The sequence below is a fragment of the Prionailurus viverrinus genome, chromosome E1 (assembly GCF_022837055.1).
Source record: "Prionailurus viverrinus isolate Anna chromosome E1, UM_Priviv_1.0, whole genome shotgun sequence".
Classification (NCBI taxonomy): domain Eukaryota; kingdom Metazoa; phylum Chordata; class Mammalia; order Carnivora; family Felidae; genus Prionailurus; species Prionailurus viverrinus.
Genome location: NC_062574.1, coordinates 376642 through 395605, shown reverse-complemented (window position 1 = coordinate 395605; position 18964 = coordinate 376642). Strand labels below are relative to the sequence as shown.

Sequence of the window (18964 nt, the reverse complement as noted above, 5' to 3'; positions counted from 1 at the left end):
AGGCAGACAGTGTTCCCACGGAATGACGTCTTGGCCGTTACTAAGAAATGGTGTGCTGCTTGTGATACCACTGATGGGTGTGCTTGTGGTCTGGTGTCCCTGCAGAAGATTCTGGGCAGGGGAGCATCTGTGATTTTGCGAAGAAGAGCCCTAAGTCCCCCTGTAGCCCTTTTTTAATCTGGCCTCTTCTCTGCTGATAATCTTTATGTCTTGTGTGAGTGTCCAGGCGGCCAGGATTTTTGTGTCAACAATTCTTTTTTTTTTTTTTAAAGTATTTATTTATTTTGGGGGGGGTGTAAGCAGGGGAGGGGAAGAGAGAGGATCCAAAGTGGGCCCTGTGCCAACAGGCTGACAGCAGTGAGCTGGACACGGGGCTCAAACTCACGAACCATGAGATCATGACCTGAGCCGAAGTTGGACGCTCAACCGACTGAGCCACCCGGGCGTCCCTGTGTCAGCAGTTCTGGAGAGAGATTAGGGCTGTTGCTGTAGATTGTGGAATTGTGTGTGGATAACTGATACCCAAAGAAATTTACAGGGATTCCTTGAGAAAATGATTGGAGTGGAACTTTTATGACCTCCTCATCTAGGCATTAGAAAAGGAATCAGCACCTTTCTACTCTTAAAGACAGATGTCCTCATCATTCCCCCCACAGTGTCTGCATTCTTGGTGACTGATTAGTTTTTGCCCCTCTGGTCTGAGTCCCTTGTCGGTCCTCTGTCGGTGCTGCATTGTCTGGAAGAGGCACAAGTGAGACTGCCTTTCCAGAACTCTCCCAAGAGGCAGTTCCCGATGTGCTATAGTGCTTGGCACGTAGTAGGTACTCCATAAATACTTGCAGATTGCTAGTTCAGTGAAACAGAAACACAGTTGTTTCCTGATGCCATAGTCTGGGAAGGTTGGTGCTCTTGAGGAGCGTTGGCTGGGAAACTGTGTGGCAGGTGACAGGGTCCGTGCGCTCTGTGAAGGAAGAGTCAGCCGTCCGCAGGCCCAGGCTGCCCCGTCTTTCAGGCAGGTGAGATGGGACTGTAACCACCAGATGGAACTCGCAGGATGAGGTAGCCATCCTCTCCGGGGAGCTTAGGCGGAGGCTGGGGGAGCCAAGTACCCTGTCTGCCCTACAAACCTGTTGCCTGATAGTGGTTTAAAAGGAGACTCTGACCAAGAAAGTAGGAGACCGAAGCCTCTTCCTTGCATTCTCTGGACCCAGTATGCTACAGACGCTTGCAGGCTCGACTTAAAAGTAAAACACCCCTTTTCTGGGACTTCTTCCCTTGCTCTCGCTTAAGCCAGGGACTCTTGCTTCGTGATCTGCTTGTACCCCTGTCAGAGCGCCAGGACAGTGTTACCTTGGCATTGGCGCTACCTGGGCGCTTCGCCCGTCTTAACAGGTGACACACGTGACGCAGCTGTCTTATTCAGGGTGAAAATCCCCGAACAGGTCAGTGAATGATCAGAACAGTGCGAGTCAGCGGGTCTTGTATCTTACCAGTAGTATTCCTAGAGCAGTCTGTGTGCGTGTGACTTGGGCAGCTGCTTGCTGGGTGCTCAACCCTCTCTCCAGGGCAGTCGCTCCCGTACGGGGGCAGCCCCCCCCCCCCCCCCCCCAATCTCCTGAGTAGTTCGAGCTCTGGCTCTTGCAGACAGCCTGGGATGATGTCATCGGGCAGAGCCTGGGAGGCGGGGTTGGTGGGCTTCTGCTGCTGGCTTTGCCACTTCTGCCCCTCATGTGTATCGTGTGGGAGCTGAACGCAAAGATGTGGTCTTTTTTTTTTTTTTTAATTTTTTTTTTTTAACGTTTATTTATTTTTGAGACAGAGAGAGACAGAGCATGAACGGGGGAGGGGCAGAGAGAGAGGGAGACACAGAATCTGAAACAGGCTCCAGGCTCTGAGCTGTCAGCACAGAGCCCGATGCGGGGCTTGAACCCACGGACCGCGAGATCATGACCTGAACTGAAGTTGGATGCTTAACCGACTAAGCCACCCAGGAGCCCCTGTTTTCTGTTTCTTTTTAAATGCTGACAATCTCTGTATTTTATTTTTTAATTTTTGAAAAATTTTTAATGTTTATTTTTTGAGAGAGAGACAGAGCATGAGCAGGGGAGGAGAGAGAAAGAGGGAGACACAGAATGTAGAACAGGCTCCAGGCTCCGAGCTGTCAGCACAGAGCCCGATGCGGGGCTCGAACCCACGGACCGTGAGATCATGACCTGAGCCAAAGTCGGACGCTTAACCGACTGAGCCACCCAGGTGCCCCTCAAAGATGTGGTCTTAAGGCTCCTTCCCACCAGAAAGTTTTGTGATCTACAAAAACCCTTATCCTTGGGTATTAGGGGTACCTAATCCTTAAAATGTGCATAAAACAATATATTTTGTTTCATAAGTGTGCATAGACTTAAAACTCAAATATTACGTGATTTATAACAAAAAACAAGTTCTGGGGCACATAGGTGGCTCAGTCGGTCAAGTGTCCTGCTCTTGATTTCGGTTCAAGTCATGATCTCATTGTTCATGGATTCGAGCCCCGAGTCAGGCTCTGCACTGACAGCACAGACCCTGCTTGGGATTCTCTGTCTCTTTCCCTCCCCTCTCGTATGCGTGCTCTCTCCCTCTCTCGCTCTCTCTCTCTCTCTCTCTCTCTCTCTCTCTCTCTCAAAAATAGGTCAACATTAAAAAAAAAATAATAAGTTCTGCCCCACAGTCCTGCTCCCCAGACTACTTTCTGCTCTCACATGTTTATCTCTAAGGGGTTGCACTTCTGCTGCTGTTTCAAGGTTGGTCCCTGTCGACCCCACTGACTTTGTACTACTGTTGTAAGTCAGGAGTTGCCTTTTTGAGAATTTTGTTTAGAGCACAGCCTAACTTGCACTTCTTCCAAGTGAACAATAGTGAGCTTTTTTTTTTTTTTTAAGTTTATTTCTTTATTTTGAGCACACAGCACAGCAGGGGCAGAGAGAGCGAGAGTGAGAGAGAGAATCAATCAATCAATCAATCAATCAATCCCAAGCACGCTCCGAGCTGTCAGCAGCACAGAGCCCAATATGGGACTTGAACTCACAAACCATGAGACCATGACCTCAGCCAAAACCGAGAGTCAGACGCTCAACCAGCTGAGCCACCCAGGCGCCCAATAGTGATGCTTTTTAAAGAATGTTAGGCTTTGCTTTTTGGTGTGGGAATCGTCAGTGCAGACTTGCTGTCTGAGGGGACACAGTATTTAAAGTAGCTCGTTGGTATTTGTCTGTGTTCAGTCGTCTGGTTTTCCTTTTGTCACTTCACGCTTCTCATGATGTCCTGTGCATTTGCCATGACTTTCGTTGATCAGTTTTAGTTCCCAGTAAAACATTTGCATTCCTTTCTGCTTTTCATGACTCAAAATACAGTGTGTAAACTGTTAAAATATTTTAAACTGTTTGTCCAGTGGTTATGTGACTGTGCAGGCGAGTGGGGACGTGTGCCAGCCACCTGCCTTGTGATTGAGTCCCTCCCCCAGCGTACGGATAGACCGAAGCTCTGAGTGATGAACTTGCCCACCGCCCCGTGGCGCGTTGCTGGAATGATTTGGACCCCTATCAGTTTGACTCCAGAACCCACTATGGGCATGTGTCAGTTCGGTTTTAACTTTTTAATTGAAGCGTAGGGTATATGCGGAAAAGAGCAAATCCTGAGTGTAGAACTCAGTGAATTCTCAAAATCAAATGTGCGTTTAACTACTAACTTGTTGAGGATGTTACCAGCACCCCAGAGGCCCCCACGTTCCCTGCAGTGACTGCCCTCCTACTGTTCCTTCAGCGGTGACCGTACCGTGGCCTCTGACGCCATAGATTCGCGTTCTACCAGTGGTGACCGTGAACAGAATTTTCTGTGGCTCTTATTTAACGGTGCGTCCTTTTACGCTTTGTCTTAACACACCTGGAAATTCATGCCAGGTTTTCTGTTTCCTTCTCTGCAGAAAAGAGTGTAAATTTCGTACCTTACATGAAATTTAATATCTTACTGCTTTGTGCTACATACTTCCCCCTTTGAGGTAAATAATTGCAATTCTTGGTTTGTTTAGTCTAAGTCACCGTGAAGGACTCTTCAAAATCAGTGACTGTACATTTGTCACACCAGAATAAAAGCATAAAACAGAGTCCTGCCTACGCAGTTTTGTGTACTTGTAAATGCTGCTTGCTGAGATCATTGTCGTGTTGTAATAGGATCGTTGTAAGTGCCGCTTTCCTTTAGCCATTGGCTTTTAAAGCAGTATTTTGTTTAAATACGCATAGGCCAAATAATTGTAGTGTTTTGGGACGAAGTGTTATTTACAGGGACCCTCATCCGATATGTAGCTCACGCGCGCACTGAGCAGTTCAGCAGCTGGAGGCGTATTTTCATCTTGCAGGTGTCTGCTGCTTTGTTTCTCCAGGAATAGTGATCACATCTGAGACTCACACCCAGCTTTGCGACTCCAGGCATGTGTGTAAATGTGGAACTTCGGGGAGAGAAGAAAATGTTTCCTACTTTGTACGTGAAGAAGATAGTCTATTAACATTTGTACAGATTTCTCTGAAAATACTTGCTCTAATTATGAAAGCAGAACACGTTTGTTCTAGAATACCTGAAGTGTGCGGAGGAGTGCGGTAATCCCGCGTCTCAGTGAGATCTGCTCATATTTCGTATTGTCTTTTACTCCTCGTACGTGTGAATATTTACAATAAAAATTGGAACGATAAAATACGTTTAGTTTCAGTGCCTTTTTTCTGTTAATATATTTATCTTTGAGTATGCACATTTTGAGTTACATGTTTCTTTGAAAACATTAGCTGCATAATAACTTCAGAGTCAAGTACCACGCTTCGTTTATTTAACCACTCTTGTGTTTTTGAACCAGTTTTTGATGGTTTCCATGTTATAAAGAATTAGCTTTTAGGCAGCGGGTGGGGAAAGGGTGAAGTTGAAGAGAGGAAAGGAATCCTGTTTTATAAAACTGAATTGATCAAATATTTAGTGAGCCTTTGTGTATCAGGCCCTGTAATAGGCTCTGGGATGCGGTGGTGACTCTGTTCGCATTGGAGATCAGGTACGACGAGCGAGGGCCTGAATTTAGTCATAGTGGGGGTGGGGATAGAGAGGACCTGAAGGGTTCTAGGGTCTTTCCCAGGGAAAGATGATTTTTTTTAAGTCTATTTATTATTTATTTCGAGAGAGGGGCAGAGAGAGAGGAAAAAAAACCCAAGCAGGCTCTGCACTGTTAGCTTGGAGCCTGATGTGGGGCTCGAACTCACAAACTGTGAGATCATGACCTGAGCTAAACCAAGAGTCAGATGCTTAACCGACTGAGCCACCCAGGCACCCCAGGGGGGAGCTGATTTTGGAGTTGGGGTAGGGTTGGGGCCATGTGACTGAGGGGGAGACATTTAGGATTACTCCCGCATTTCTCCTTCAGATAATAGGCTGCACAGTGGTGGTGTGATCAGTATAGGGACAGTACAAAGGCAGAGCAAATTTGCTTCGCGTTTTGTTCTGGGCATAGTTAACTGGAGGTCCCTCTGGGCCACTAGCGAGCAATGTCTGTTAGGCAGATGGACGGAGGAAGCTAAGAAGAGAACTATGGGGGTGGGTCTGTGGATCACTGGCACTTAGATTGTGGCGTCAGCCGCAGACCTTGACCTGGTGTAGCTGCCTCGGGAGGGTGTACAGTTGAGAAGAGGGTCGGGGTAGATCCCCGGGGAGCATCGGTGATCAGCGGTGGGAGGGAGGCAGAGAAGCACGGGAAAGACCGAGAACCAGAACTGGAGAGAGGGTGGGGTGTTGCAGTCACAACAGAGGTGTCACAGAGAGGTGGGGTGTGCAGGATGAGAATCATGGCAAGTGTCTGTTGGATTTGGCAGTTAGGTCATCGGTGAGACGACGGTCAAGGGAGTGGTGGGGACAGGGCAGAATGCCTGGGGACTTGGGGTGAGGAAGTGGCGAATGGCACCTGGGGACAGAGGGCGGAGGCGGAAGGACGGCTTTGTCTTAATAGAGTCTTGCACGGGCTTCTGTGCTGAGGAGAAGGACCAAGTTGAAAGGGATTGAACTTGCAGAGAAGGGAGGTTGATGCTACAGCAGAGGATCTGAGTGCCGTGACGGGTTTGGAGTTCGTCATCGGGGGGGACCCTACTTGGGCAGGGCGGAGATACTTCGTCCCTGGGAAGAATTGCTGGTAAAGGGCCCTCCTGAGAATGAAGTGGGCTGGGGGGACGGTGGGCTCGAGGGCAGTGTCTGGTGAGAGCAGAGGGGTGAAGGCGCCGAGGCCCAGAGAAGGGGGCCGACAGCCCTGTGGTTCCGTGGCTGAGACCCGGATTTATAGAGGTGCCGATTGGCACGGTGCTGCAAACCCCACCGAGGCTCAGAGCCAGGTAACGAAGGAGGGAGGTTTCCTGACTGTGTACTTGGTCCGAGAATCCTCCCTGCGTCCTAAATTAAATTGGTCACAGGTTCTCACACCTCTGTTCTTTCCTTCTAGGACTCCCTGGAGTTCTGTGCTTGATTGTTAGCATGGTCATTATGATTACAAAAGTTTACTTCCCCCAGAAACTCAAAGCTCTGAGGAAAGATGTGTGTGAATTTGCTTACCATTGCGCAGTCTTTAGGAACTGGTAGTCACTCGGCAAATATTTGTTGAGCTTAACGAATCCAGTGTGGTGGTTCTCCACCTGTTCAGTGCGCCCCAGCATGCCTATGGAGTGGGACTAGCTTCTGTCCGAACCATTATGACTGCCCCGCTTCCTTCCTGAAGGAGGGAGTGTCAGGTCGTGTGGGGGAGCGGCTAACACTGGCCCTGGGCTCTTACCCAGCCCCACATCTCACCAGCCTCAGGACCACGGGCACACTCTCAGTGTCTCTGTGACCTGTGCAGTGTGGCTTGTGACAGTGCTGCCCTCGGGGGGTGGTCCTGCAGCTTGTGTGAGAGAGCTCACGTAGAGCTTATAGAACGCGTGACATATAAAAATCAGGTTTCACTACAGTGGTTTGAAAAAGTGTCCTAGGTGATGCTGACAGTCTTTCCTTGAGACCTCTGGCTTTACGGTAAAGGATTTGCAGGCCAGGTACCTGTTAGCATCTTGTGTGCGTCTGTTCCTTGTCATTTATTGGCCATTGGTCTTCAGAGAAACCGAGAAGAGAAAGCCCTGGACTGGGAGGGTCTTCCTGGCCCGGGGACACAGTGCCACCGTAAACAAAGCCATTCTGGGTCCTGAAGGAGCATCGCTAAGAAATTGTCACCTTGCTCCATCCTCTCTGTGGGGGGAGAGCTTCGTGAGTACTGTTTGCTTCGCGCCTGCCACGGTAAACAGGGATCTCTGTCTCCCTTGCAGAGGAGGTGGCCAAGTTGGAGAAGCACTTGATGCTTCTCCGGCAGGAGTACGTGAAGCTGCAGAAGAAGTTGGCGGAGACGGAGAAGAGATGCACCCTCTTGGCCGCGCAGGCGAACGGCGGGAGCGGCGGTGAGTCCTTCATCAGCCGCCTGCTGGCCATCGTGGCCGACCTGTGCGAGCAGGAGCGGTACAGGTGAGCCCCTGGACACGGCCCTGCCCCGGCTTCCCCGGGCCACTGCGTCACCTCTCCTCTTCCCGACGCTCTTCCCAAGTTCGTGTCTCTCCAGCCAGGATACTAGCAAACCTCTAGTCCCTGGGATGTAAGCTCTTTGGGGAAAGATTCTGCTGCTTTTATTTCCTCCTTAGCTCTGGCGCGGAGTGTGCAAATCGCGGATATTACTGCCGATGCAGACAGGGATTAGCCTGCATGTCCGGGGGTTCCGAGGGGAAAGGTCACTTTGTCTTGGGAGAATCAAAGAAGGCGGCTTGGAACCAGCGGGCAGGGTAGCACGATGGTCGAGGGGGGACCTGGAGCCACACGGCCTGCGTTAGAAGCTCAGCTGTGTGTGACAGGCTTCAGGCTGCTAATCTGTATAACGGGCACACTGCTGCATATAGTAGTGTTGTTGCGAGGGTTCAGTTAGCGAGTACGTGTGTTAAAGCCCTCAGACCAGGTTCTGGCACCTAGTAAGCGCTCAGTTGTTAGCTGTTGTTACGAAGTAGGTTTTGGGGTAAATGTCAGAGGCTGGGCAGGACTCAGTAGATGAAGACAGTGATGTTGCTGGTCGAGGGAGCCTGAGAACAGGCGGGGACATGGCAACGTGTGCAGGATTTAGAGGACAGGGAGGGGATGCCGTCTTGGGTACACGTCACATGTCAGGCCCTGGAGGAGGCGGGGAAGTTGGGTTGTTTGCGCTGGGAGGCCAAGGGGAGAGACTTGGACTTGAGCCTCTAGGAAGTGAGGAGCAGGCACTTGGCTGTCGGGCCTCCAGAGCCGAGGTGGTGTTTCGGGAAGACGAACCTGGTAACGTCGTGTAGAGAGAACTGTGAAGAGAAGGGCGCAGGGGTGCGGTGGGAATGTCGTGCAGACTGCAGACCAGAGATGAAGATGGGCCGGGTTGGAGTGGCGGCAGCGGGAATGGAAAACCGGACTTAGCTAAGCCTTCGGGAAATTCCAGAATAGATTAGGGCATTTAAAACTGATCAAAATCCAGAATCGCTATCTTCCGTATTACTCGTTTATAAGACAGAGAAAACCTAAATGCCGAAAAGATAGGACGTGTGTACTCTGAGGGAAGGACAGCCCTTTAAATTGAACGGATGTCACTACTTGTAAGATATCATTCGTTCATTGTGTCTTTTCTTCCCCTCTTTTTTCCGTGGACAAGACAAAGCCATGTTTCTGCTGGCACCGGGAAGCCTGACCCATTTCTGGTGCACGTGTGTGTCCCCTGCCCCGAGGCTCTTCCCTCACAACTCCCACCATTCGCTTTCTCTCACTTACCCACGGAGGGTACCACTATCCTGCGGTCCCTCTGGGAGACCGTGAGAGTGAGCCTGGTCAAGGCTCCAATGGGCCTCTCCTGGGCTTCGAAAGCCTGTCCCTTACCTGGTGCGGGCCGGATATACCAGATGGGGAACAGCGCTTTCAGAAAGGACTTGAGCTTTTGAGTGGAATGCCTGAAATTGGAAAATCCGTTTCTAAAGCAGATGATGCTCTTTTACCAAAATAAGAAGAAAAAAACCCACAAAAACCCCACAAAAACTTTGTCCTATAAACAAACATTTTGTTGTATTTAAATATATATGTTTTTAAAGTAGGTTTCACGCCCAGCGTGTGGAGCCCATTGCAGGCCTTCCTTGAACTCATGACCCTGAGATCAAGACCTGAGCTGAGATCCAGAGTCAGATGCTTAACCGACTGAGCCACCCAGGCACTCCCCACCCCCGCCCCCCCCACTTTGAATAGTATTGTGGTGCATCTCAGTAAGTGGAGTGATTAAAGAGTAGGTATTAACAAGTGTTTAAATTGAGAAATGTGGGAGAAATTGGTACGTTTATTTTTACTTAAGTTCAGGAGAAGGCTTTTGCCCCTGAAGATAGTTAAAAATGATCATATGTAGTTACTCATTGTACCCTTCTTTTAGATCAAGCTTACAGTTTTTTCTGTTAATGTGTTTGAGAAACTCTAGCAAGAGCTCTTTATGCCTCTTTAGTAACAACATTTGTATTTTACAAGGAAATGCACTTTGGAATGAAAATTAAAAAAAAATTACTGGCTTCCTAATTGTTTCTGTGTAGGGTGCTCAGAAAGTTAGCCGTCTTCCATTTTTGAATTGCGTTTTTAGAAATTGTTATTATTAGAAATTATAGTGAAATCCTTGTCTGGATTTCCCTTTGGCATGTTAGACTACAAGAGAGAAAACAATTTGACCTGATATTCATGAATATATAGAAACATTCATTTTTATAATTTTGTGGCTAAGACAGGAAACAGTCTTCATTTCAGTTAATGGAATTTAATACTTTATACATGAATTCAGAGCTTAAAAATAATTTGTGCTTTGTAAACAGCTTCCTGTTTTCATTGAATTTTAGAAATTTTATCACAGGATGTGATTTGTTGTATCTAAAAGTATTTTTTTAATGTTTGTTTATTTTTGAGAGAGAGAGCACTAGCTGGGGAGGGACAGACAGAGAGGGACAGAGGATCCAAAGTTGGCTCCTCAGCTGTCAGCACAGAGCCCAACGCGGGGCTTGAACTCACGAACCGTTCGTGAGATCATGACCTGAGCTGAAGTCGGACACTCAACCGACTGAGCCTCCCAGGCGCCCTGGATCTGTTCTGTCTTAAATAAAATATCAATTCCATTTCTTTTTTATTTATCGATTAACAGTGTTTGGTGCTAACAGTAGTTTGTAATAATTTGAAATACTGAGTATCCTATTTTTCTGATCTAACGTGATGAATTGCAGCTTGGTCTTAGAACTACAGTTGCTGACATGCTTACATCACTATAAATATGTTCTAGACACAGCGCTCATGGAGTAAACCATCTCTGTGTCACGCATTATATAGAAACAGTATTCTGCTTGGGTTTCCTTTTAAATGGATGCGTTCGTTCCTATGATAGATATTTATTTTATTTTATTATTTTTTAGAAGACTTTTCATTCCTCATTAGTTTTGTCACTCTTTTTTTATGTTTATTTATTTTGAGAGAGCATGTACAGGTAGGGGAGGTGTGGAGGGAGAGGGAGAGAAAACCTGAAGCAGGCTCTACTTTGAGCACAGAGCCCAACTCAGGGCTCGATCTCATGAACTGTGAAATCATGACCTGAGCGGAAATCAAGACTCAGATGCTCAAGTGACTGAGCCACCCAGATGCCCTTAGATTTTTTTTTTTAAATATAGTAATTTTTGTATTTAGTTTGCAAAGATTCCCAACCTAACGCATTTTTGGAGGGGAGTATGAAAATAAAAGAACATGTGAATACACAGAATGATGATAATTAAGGACTTCGGATTGCTGCGAATGAAACCATATGGCACATTCTCGTGTCAGCCCCAGCGGGTCATCCTTAGGAATTTATTAAATGGCCAGACGCTTTCCTCCCTCAGCAGTTGACATTTCAGAGTCAGACATGTTAACTGTTTGGAAAGGCCTATTTCATGTAATGGCTCGTCATAAGTATGGAAACATGTTTGGAGAAAAGGTTTATCCTACCCCATTTCTTTATAAATGGTTGAGTGAAAATGTCCAGTAATAGGTCTGAATGTGTCTGTGGAGGACAGGAATATAGATAGTGGGCCTCATATCCTTGACTGCTTTGTCAAAGCCAATTTGTTTGTGGTTTTGCTGCACAACCTTGATTGTGGGCTGGTGCCACACTGCGTGCAGCCCCCTGGTCTCCAGGACTTCTGCACAGTGTTCGTGCTTTCCGTCCTTCTCTCCCTGAAGACCTGTCTTGATCTGCTCTGTGTGAAACCTCTTCTGTGTTCACCGAATATTAATGATCCTGTTTAACTGATAGGTTCACCGCCCTGAGAATCACATTAGGGAATGTCTTTGAAGCGGAACATCCCATGTGAACTGAAACCAGAAGTTAGAAATCTAAAACGTGTCTAGCAAGATAGTGTAAACATGACCCATTAGAATTCAGTGCTAACACAGAGAAATAACTTTGCTGTCACTCTTTTTGCAGATATATGTTGAGCGGTCAATACCCATACGTTTATCATTTGTGAATCCCAGCTATATGTAATTATGATGACATCTTTCTTTTTGTGTCATCAGCGATCTGAAGATAAAGGTTGGGGGCAAGCACATCAATGCTCACAAGTTTGTCCTGGCGGCCCGCAGCGACAGCTGGAGTCTGGCCAGCCTGTCTTCCACCGAGGAGCTGGACCTGTCAGGTGAGCCTCTGGCCTGCTCAGGGCTTAAAACCACCAGCACGAGAACTATTGGCAGAAGATGATGTGTGTCATTTTGAAATAGTAGTGGTTTAATGAAAGTAGAAAACCTTTTTTTAACCACAGGGTTTTGTGGGGTTTTTTTATTTTATTTTATTTTATTTTTTTTTTAAATTTTTTTTTCAACATTTTTATTTATTTTTGGGACAGAGAGAGACAGAGCATGAACGGGGGAGGGGCAGAGAGAGAGGGAGACACAGAATCGGAAACAGGCTCCAGGCTCTGAGCCATCAGCCCAGAGCCCAACGTGGGGCTCGAACTCCCGGACCGTGAGATCGTGACCTGGCTGAAGTCAGACGCTTAACCGACTGCGCCACCCAGGCGCCCCGCTTGTGGGGGTTTTTTAAGCCTTTTCATGGTTATTTTTTTATTTTGAAAGAGAGAGGGAGAGAGAGAATCCCAAGCAGGCTCCACACTGTCAGCACAGAGCCTGACACGGGGTTCTGTCTCCGGAACCTTGAGATCACGACCTGAGCCGACATCAAGGGTCGGACGTTCAACTGATGAGCCACCTCGGTGCCCTGAAAGTAGAAAACTTTTCTTATCAATTGATGGCGACCGTGAACTAGTTAAATAGTGAATCAGTGGGTTGGACTTAAATACTTCTGCTTAATACTTGACTAATAAATTGTAAATATTTGAGTATCTGCAATATTCTTACAATTTATATAATATAAATATCTGTCCAGAAATTCTTTTCATATAATATTATAAATATGGGAGTATGTGCAGAAAAATATTTTTCTCCCACTCCTAGAAAAAGTCCTGGTGTTCAGTTGCTTAAAATTTAATCATTGTTGCCAAGTACTTTTCCTGATGTTCAGGAATTGGACTCAGAATTAAGAGTCACTCCAGAAAACAGGGGTTGTCTTTCTCTAACACTGAAGGGTGACCATTAGGCTTCAGAATTTGAACAGGTGCACTGAGCTTTTTAACGTTCGATTTCATTGTTTTATGCCACGTTACGTTGCTTAGAATTTCGGTACATGTGGTGGTGAGTAGACTTTAAAAAAATCATTTTCAGAAGTTTACTTCAGAATTGCATTTTCATTTAGTATTTACCTAACTGCTTTAAAAAAAAAAAAAGGAAATTTTACAGTTCAGTCTGTTATTAATAGTCATGAGAATTATAACACACGGTAAGGAGATACCCAGGCAGTAAGATGATGAATCACTTGCAGAAGTGATCGGCCGTGTGAAAATTCTGAATTAAGTCTTCGTTTGCCGGTTCAGAAGGTACTGTTTGCCCAGCAGTGCCAGAACACTGAGATGGTTGTAACAGAGTTCGAGGCCAGGGCAGGGTGTTAATTGCTTTGTCTGAGGTAGAGAAGACCAGCGCGGGCCGACAAGGAAGGTGTCCGAGGGGCTGACACGTGAGCAGTGCTCAGAGGTTAAGTGGACATTTACCTCAAGGGTTTAGGGGAGCAGGTGCTCGTGCTTCTCCACTGTGAGTGAACTCTGTCTCTGCAGGGTCATTTCTAGCGTTTAATCTGAGGTCCGTAGTTCAGAGTTGCAGACACACACAGATCTGTGCGTGTGTACACATGGCCGTGTGCATCTGTGCCTATGACAACACGTCTGCTTGGGAAATGGTCTTCGCTGGAAGGACCATGTGATTGAAATCTCTACGCAGAGAGCTTTTCTCTGGGGCCATAGCTCTTTGATCCCATATATAACAGAGCTGTGGATAACTTTTAAAGCCCATTAGATCATGAAGTGTTCTTTACAAGATGCATGATAGGATCTTAATCACATGACCCGATAATTTACAAAGTCCAGAAGAAAGTATATGATATGGGAAATACTCAACTTGGGTAGAAGAAAACTTCAGAATAAGTTGCCATCTTTTGGTATCTATCAAAACATTATCAAAACTTGATGATCCCGGTAGCTTGAGCTTGTGAAATTGGTACCCTTGCACATGGCCAGTCACATTATAAACGACTCTGATAGTTTTGGAAAACAGCTGAGCTGTAGAACAGTCTTACTTTCTCTTAACCTCATCATCTGACTTTGTCAGATGGATTCTGCCTTCGGTAATTCAGACCGCGTAAGTGTTTATCGTAGTTTCACGTGTCATCATGAAGTGCCGAATGGAACCAAATGAGTAAGCATGGGAAAATGAGATATGACCGCTTTCCAGAACAAACAAAACTATGTAAAAACGCAGAAAATTGCATTAAGTTATAAGGAGCCTAATGCAAACTTTTAAAATTTAAATTTTAAATTTCAAATAAAATTTTACGTTTAAAATTTTGCTTTTCCTTTTTTAGTACATTGTAACATTTAAGAGCAGCTGTAACTCAGTGACTGACCACAAGATTGCATCACTGAGAATCAGGAGGTTAGAAGAGGTTTAGTAAATGTCCCTGGACTCCTTCCTTCCTGTTATAAACCGTAAGCCTAGTTTGGTCCCTGCTATGCAGTCAGCTGTCAAGAGCTTTGGTAGATGAGGCACTTGCCAGGACAGCTGACAGTTAAGCCTGTGTCATCGTGACTTTCTACACACGGTTTATCCATGAAGCGTGTCCTGGGGGCGGGTTCCAAGGAGGTGGAGGTGTGGGTGGACTGGTTCGTGTTCACGTGTGTGTTTTGCCCAGCAGTCCTGCTGCGTGGCCTGGGCGGGGCATGGGTCCGGTCGCCCGAATCAGGTTATAGGCAGCAGCCAGTGCCCCCGAAGCCTGTGTGTTGTGTGGTACCTGAGGTGCTAACCCTGTGCGGCTGGCCGGCAGTTTGAGGGAGACTGGGCGTAGGCTCTTGTAAACACGTGCGTGAATAGCATGCAGGCAGTGTTTTTGTGGCTGAACTTTTCCACACTAAAGGAGTTGATAAAATCATTTTACGAACTTACTGGTGTTTTGTTTCTTCAAAATGATTTCATCCGTATCACAGAGGGCAGACACTTTTCAAGGTGCTAGGGATACGGCAGTGAACAAAACTAAATTCGTACTCGGCACGGAACGGACGTTCTTAGATGGACTTTCCGAGCTCACATTTTCTTTGGAAGTGCTTGTGTAATTGGTAGTTCTTAAAATTCAAGGCAAGCACTTGACTTGTGTGAATCACTGTAAGAATTTCAGCACGTGTTGGTGACGATACAGTCGGGCATTAAATGCTAAGTATTTAAAACATGTTTGGATATATGAGAGTTTTCTTGACTCATGCCTTGTTCCAAAGAGTACAAGGTTTTGTGCCTGCCACGATGGGCTGATAAAGGCACAATGATTTCTGTAGGATTTGCCGTAAACACATAACCTCAGTGTAACTGTGAGAGAGTATCAGACAAACCCAAGTTGAGGAACATTCCACAAAATAACTGGCCCGCGTACCTCAAATCTGTTAAGGTGATGAAAGACAAGGTAAGAATCTGTTACAGATTGGAGGACAAGGAGACAATGAAATGCAGTGTGGATTCTGAACCATAAAAAGGACACTAGTGGGGAAATTGGCAAGATTTGTAAAGGTCTGTAATTAGGTAACAATATTGTATCATTCCTAATTACCTGGTTTGGATTATTGTACTATGAGTCATAAGATGTCAGCACAAGGGGAAGACGGGCAAAGTGTGTCTGCGAACTCTGTAACTTTTCTGTTAGTCCGAAATTATGTCAAAATACAAAGATAAAAGGGTACAGATTTACTTTTTCTTTCTTTATTATTTGAAGTATAAAGATACTGACTTGGTAAAGGTACTGATTGATCAGCTCGAAAGAGAAAGACTAACCAGTAGCTAACATGGTGTAACGAATCTCAGGACCAGGAGGAAGAGCTTTGCGAAGTAAAATGGTTTGTTTCTGGCAAAGCGACTGGTTCGCAGCCGCTCGGCTCACACTGTGAGAGGCCCCAGTGCGTTGGATCGGCCGTTTTGAAGACAGAGTTTCCTGCGTGCTTTCTGTAGCAATGACCTTGTGTTTCCCTAGCGTCAGTGTTTATGGGGAGTCGCTCAGCTGGCCTGGGGTGTGTCCAGGGTCACAAGCCGTCCAGAAACCAGAAGGCATCCTCCTCCCTCCCGTTCGGTCTGGCTGGGCGAGCTGGGCGGGAGGCGGCCCGTGCAGTGGCGCGTGCACCGGGCCCCAGGCTCTGCGCGAGGCTCGCGGGGGCCCTCAGCCGACCCCCAGGGCCCCGCGGGCCGGTCTGTTTCAGGAGAAGGACGGCAGTGCTTAGCATGTGCTGGACACCCTGTGAACGACAGTCTCCTTCCTGGTGGCTCTGTCTCAGTGTTAGGGCACTCCTTCAGACGATACCCATGGTGGTTATAAAGTATGTCCATAAATTATTTGATATTCCTCCCTTGAGAAGCGGCGTCCGGGGCGCCAGGCCGGCGGGGCCAGCGGAGCAGGTGAGGCCTGATTGCGGGGTTGTGTCGTGCCACACGTTGGGTGTAGAGATGACTTCAAAATAAAATTTTAAAAATTAAAAAAAAAAAAAAAAGTGGGGTCCTAATTCCCCTCCCCCTGGTTTAGGCTGACCAAGCTAAATGGTAGGTTGTGGCAAAGTGACAACACGTTACTTGAGAGACAGGCTTGGGGAAGGCGTCCTGACTTCCTCTTGGGTCTTTCAGAGAAATTAGCTGCTGTGTGGGCAGGAGAGCACACGGCCTGGCGGGCTCTTGCCAGAGATCTCTTAGAGCCTCAGAAAATCTGTTTTATCTGTGGTTATATCCCGTTACCCAACCCTAGTGTTGCTTTTGTGTTTTTCTAACTCTTGGTTCTGCTAACTTTGTGTGTTTGTTTCAAATAGTCTTTTTTTTTTTTTTTGTAATAATTAAAGTGAACCTTTTATTCTTCCTGTAGTTTTTCAGCAAATTTTGCTCCTCTCAGTAGCATTTAAAAAAAAAAATTTTTTTTTTTTAACATTTATTTATTTTTGAGACAGAGAGAGACAGAGCATGAACAGGGAGGGGCAGAGAGAGAGGGAGACACAGAATCGGAAACAGGCTCCAGGCTCTGAGCCGTCAGCCCAGTGCCTGACGCGGGGCTCGAACTCACGGACCGCGAGATCGTGACCTGGCTGAAGTCGGACGCTTAACCGACTGAGCCACCCAGGCGCCCCTCTCAGTAGCATTTTTAAAGACATAATTAAAATCGTAAATGGCACAAACCTGGCTTTTTAAATTATTTTATGACGTCATGTCAGGAATGCATAGCACCGTCCTTGTTCTTTATGCATTTTCCATTTGGGGGTGAGGGCTGTTCCCTGAGGGGAGACGTCTTGTTCCCTCACCCATCGTCAGGTAGACTCAGATACACTGGCCCTTCCTGGGTCTAGTCCCTGTGAATAGGGCTTTTTTTTTTTTTTTTAATTTACATCCAAGTTAGTTAGCATATGGTGCAACAGTGGTTTCAGGAGTAGATTCCTAGATGCCCCTCCCCCACCTAGCCCATCCCCCCTCCCACAACCCCTCCAGTCACCCTCAGTTTGTTCTCCGTATTTACGAGTCTCTTCTGGTTTGTCCCCCTCCCTGTTTTTATGTTATTTTTGTTTCCCTTCCCTTATGTTCATCTGTTTTGTCTCTTCAAGTCCTCCTGTGAGTGAAGTCGTGTGATTTTTGTCTTTCTCTGACCGACTCATTTCACTTAGCATAATACCTTCCAGTTCCATCCACGTAGTTGCAAATGGCAATATTTCATTCTTTCTGATTGCTGAGTAATACTCCATTGTATATATATATATATACGACACCTTCTTTATCCATCATCCATCGGTGGACGTTTGGGCTCTTTCCAGACTTTGGCTCTTGTCAATAGTGCTGCTGTAAACATTGGGGTGCATGTGCCCCTTCGAAGCAGCACACCTGTAGCCCTTGCAGAAATACCTCAATGTAATTGCTGGGTCGTAGGGTAGTTCTGCTTTGAACTTTTTTTTTTTTTTTTTTTTTTTAAATTTTTTTTTTTCAACATTTTTAATTTATTTTTGGGACAGAGAGAGACAGAGCATGAACGGGGGAGGGGCAGAGAGAGAGGGAGACACAGAATCGGAAACAGGCTCCAGGCTCTGAGCCATCAGCCCAGAGCCTGACGCGGGGCTCGAACTCACGGACCGTGAGATCGTGACCCGGCTGAAGTCAGACGCTTAACCGACTGCGCCACCCAGGCGCCCCTGCTTTGAACTTTTTGAGGAGCCTCCGTACTGCGCTCCAGAGCGGCTCCACCAGCTCGCACTCCCAACAAATAGTCTCCGTGTCACCACAGCAGCACTGAGGTGTAGTGACTACTGTGTGGGAGTAGAGCCCCTCGCGTCCGGCCCGTATTCGCGCCCTTACCTGCAGGGTGGCATTGTGGGTGAGCACCGTCGTGTGCCTGTGTCTCACAGACAGAAACCGAAGCACGGCGACGCTGAGTAACGCACACCAGCCGCACGGTAGTGAAGTGTGCAGGCCGCGGTTGGAAACCCATTCGGCTTGGCTCAGAATCCACACCAGTAACCACAGTGCCTTGCCGCCTCTCACTTTGGCTTTCTTTTGCTTCCAACTTCATGGAGGTGTAAAGGGCGTGAAATAAACTGCCCACCTTAAAAGTGTACAGGGTGATTACTTTTGATACAATTGTGAAACTGTCAGCGATGGAATGACAAACATTTTCACCTCCCTGAAAGTTCTTCTTGTGTCTTTTTAATTCATCCCTTTTCCATCCACATCCCCAGCCGACCACCTATTGGCTTCCATTCATTGTAGATTAGCTTGCATTTTCTTTTCTTTCCTTTTTTTTTTTTTATGTTTGTTTATTTTTGAAAGAGAGAGAGAGAGACCAAGAGCTCATGCTGGGGAGGAGCAGGGTGGGAGGGGGACAGAGAATCCAAAGCAGGATCTGGAGCAGGCTCCATACTGACAGCAGAGAGCCCTATTTGGGGCTGGAATTCGTGAACCATGAGATCATAAGCTGAGCCAAAGTCAGACTTGCAACCAACTGAGCCACCCAGGCACTGCGATTGGCTTGCGTTTTCTAAACTTTTGTAAAAACAGAATGGAATATATAGGATCTTTTTTTTTTTTTTAAGTTTATTTATTTATCTTGAGAGTGCGCGGGCACACACATGAGCAGGGGAGGGGCTGAGAGAGAGGGAGAATCCCAAGCAGGCTCCACGCGGGCAGCGTCGAGCCAGATGCAGGGCTCATTCTCATGAACCTCAAGATCATGACCTGAGTGAAA

The 18964-nt window shown here is 46.8% G+C and overlaps 1 protein-coding gene across 4 annotated transcripts in view; it reads left to right on the top strand.

Annotated features, from left to right (window-relative positions):
• The window catches only part of ANKFY1 (ankyrin repeat and FYVE domain containing 1), an 87211-nt gene that overhangs the window by 13689 nt on the left and 54558 nt on the right, over positions 1–18964 (top strand). For all 4 annotated transcript variants that reach the window (XR_007146862.1, XR_007146861.1, XM_047832756.1 and 1 more), the window contains exons 2-3: positions 7344–7536; positions 11641–11759. Coding sequence is in view for 2 of the 4 variants with exons in the window: in XM_047832756.1 (XP_047688712.1) it covers positions 7344–7536; positions 11641–11759 (312 nt within the window). In the remaining 2 variants the exon portion in view is untranslated. The remainder of the gene's footprint in view (positions 1–7343; positions 7537–11640; positions 11760–18964) is intronic.